The sequence below is a fragment of the Priapulus caudatus genome, unplaced genomic scaffold (genome assembly GCF_000485595.1).
Source record: "Priapulus caudatus unplaced genomic scaffold, Priapulus_caudatus-5.0.1 Scaffold1429, whole genome shotgun sequence".
In the NCBI taxonomy this organism is placed as follows: domain Eukaryota; kingdom Metazoa; phylum Priapulida; class Priapulimorpha; order Priapulimorphida; family Priapulidae; genus Priapulus; species Priapulus caudatus.
The window spans coordinates 11,008-12,343 of record NW_014578490.1 but is presented as its reverse complement, the minus strand read 5'-3'; the positions used below and the strand labels follow the sequence as shown (position 1 = coordinate 12,343).

The 1,336-nt window shown below is 53.2% G+C and overlaps 1 protein-coding gene across 1 annotated transcript in view; it reads left to right on the top strand.

The window, feature by feature from the left end:
- The window catches only part of LOC106816596 (palmitoyltransferase ZDHHC6-like), a 1,509-nt gene extending 179 nt beyond the window's left edge, over positions 1-1,330 (top strand). Inside the window, exons 2-3 of the mRNA XM_014821216.1 lie at positions 9-252; positions 556-1,330. Of these exons, the coding sequence (XP_014676702.1) occupies positions 9-252; positions 556-700 (389 nt within the window). The 3' untranslated portion in view covers positions 701-1,330. The remainder of the gene's footprint in view (positions 1-8; positions 253-555) is intronic.
- The last annotated feature ends 6 nt before the right edge of the window (positions 1,331-1,336 follow it).

Genomic DNA, 1,336 nt, shown 5'->3' with positions numbered 1-1,336 from the left:
AATCGTAGTGGTTGGCATCTCTGCTGTAACTACCGGCGACGACTTCTGCCTCTCTCTGTCTCAGGCGGAGCAGAAGTACCAGAAGGAGGAGAAGAGAACTCGCGCGGTGAAGTACACGATCGTCGAGAGCTACGGTGGCGCCCTCCTGCCGGTCAGCAAGGGTTGTCGCGTGCTGTGCGGAATCCCGTACTCGGACGAGCCGCGCATACGGTTGGAGACGGGCGACGAGGTCCGCGTGACGCGCTGGAAGAGGTACGTGTGTGTCAGGCTCCCTCTATACCTCCTCCTCCTCTTTCCCTCTCTACCTCCTCCTCCTCTCCTCTCCTCTCTATCTCCTCCTCCTTTCCTCTCCTCTCTACCTCCCTCTCCTCCTCTCTACCTCCTCCTCTCCTCTCTATCTCCTCCTCCTCCTTTCCTCTCCTCTCTACCTCCCCCTCCTCCTGCCCGTCCTCTTGCATCGCGCTCTGCCCCGCAGTCGTGTCCTCTCGCGCGACGCCGTCCCGTAGATGGCGCCACTCATCGCAGCGTTCTCTTGTCTCTCTCGCACGCGCGCAGGCACTGGATGTACGGCGAGCAGGTGACGCAGCCACCGATGACCGTCCCGCCCCGCGGCTGGTTCCCACGGCGATGCGCGGTGGAGCTCATCAACGGAGACTGCGACTTCCCGCCTCCCAGAGTCGCCAAGAAGAAGCAGAACTGAAGCGGACGTTACCGCGGCGACCGCGTTCGGCTAACCGGCGAGGGAGGCCGAGTTCTCTCACAGCTACGTGGCGCCATCTAGCAGCTATACGAGCAACCTACTTCACGGCGACTAGGTAATGGCGAGTGAAGGATAGACGGGCGCACACCTAGAGCCACTTCCAAAATCTGCTCGTTCCTGCTGAATGGTGGCAGTCTATGGATGGCAGCTGTACAGGTTTTTTTCTTGACATTCTTGTGAAACGATCGCTTGGAGTTTGCTGACCACAGCCTGCAATCGGTTCGTTAACCGCCGTTTTTAATTAGGTTGTATCGAGAGTATATTTCGTGTTGTTTTGTATATTTTGACGTCGTTTTATTCCAGAACTGTTAAATAATACTTGTTCTTAATTGTGCTGATAATCGTACTGTGAGATTGGAATTACGGGAAATATTTTTCGATTGATTGATGATGGCGTCATGATAAGGCCGATGAAAGTTGATTTCATGGTTCTCGTCAGGCATTGTTGAGATTTTGATGAGGGATTTAGATCAACATTCATCTTTCATCTACAAACCAATAGAACTTAGTGAGGGTATCAGGTCTTGTACATATGCAAAATAAGATTGAAAAATGTCATAACTTCTTTGTTGACAG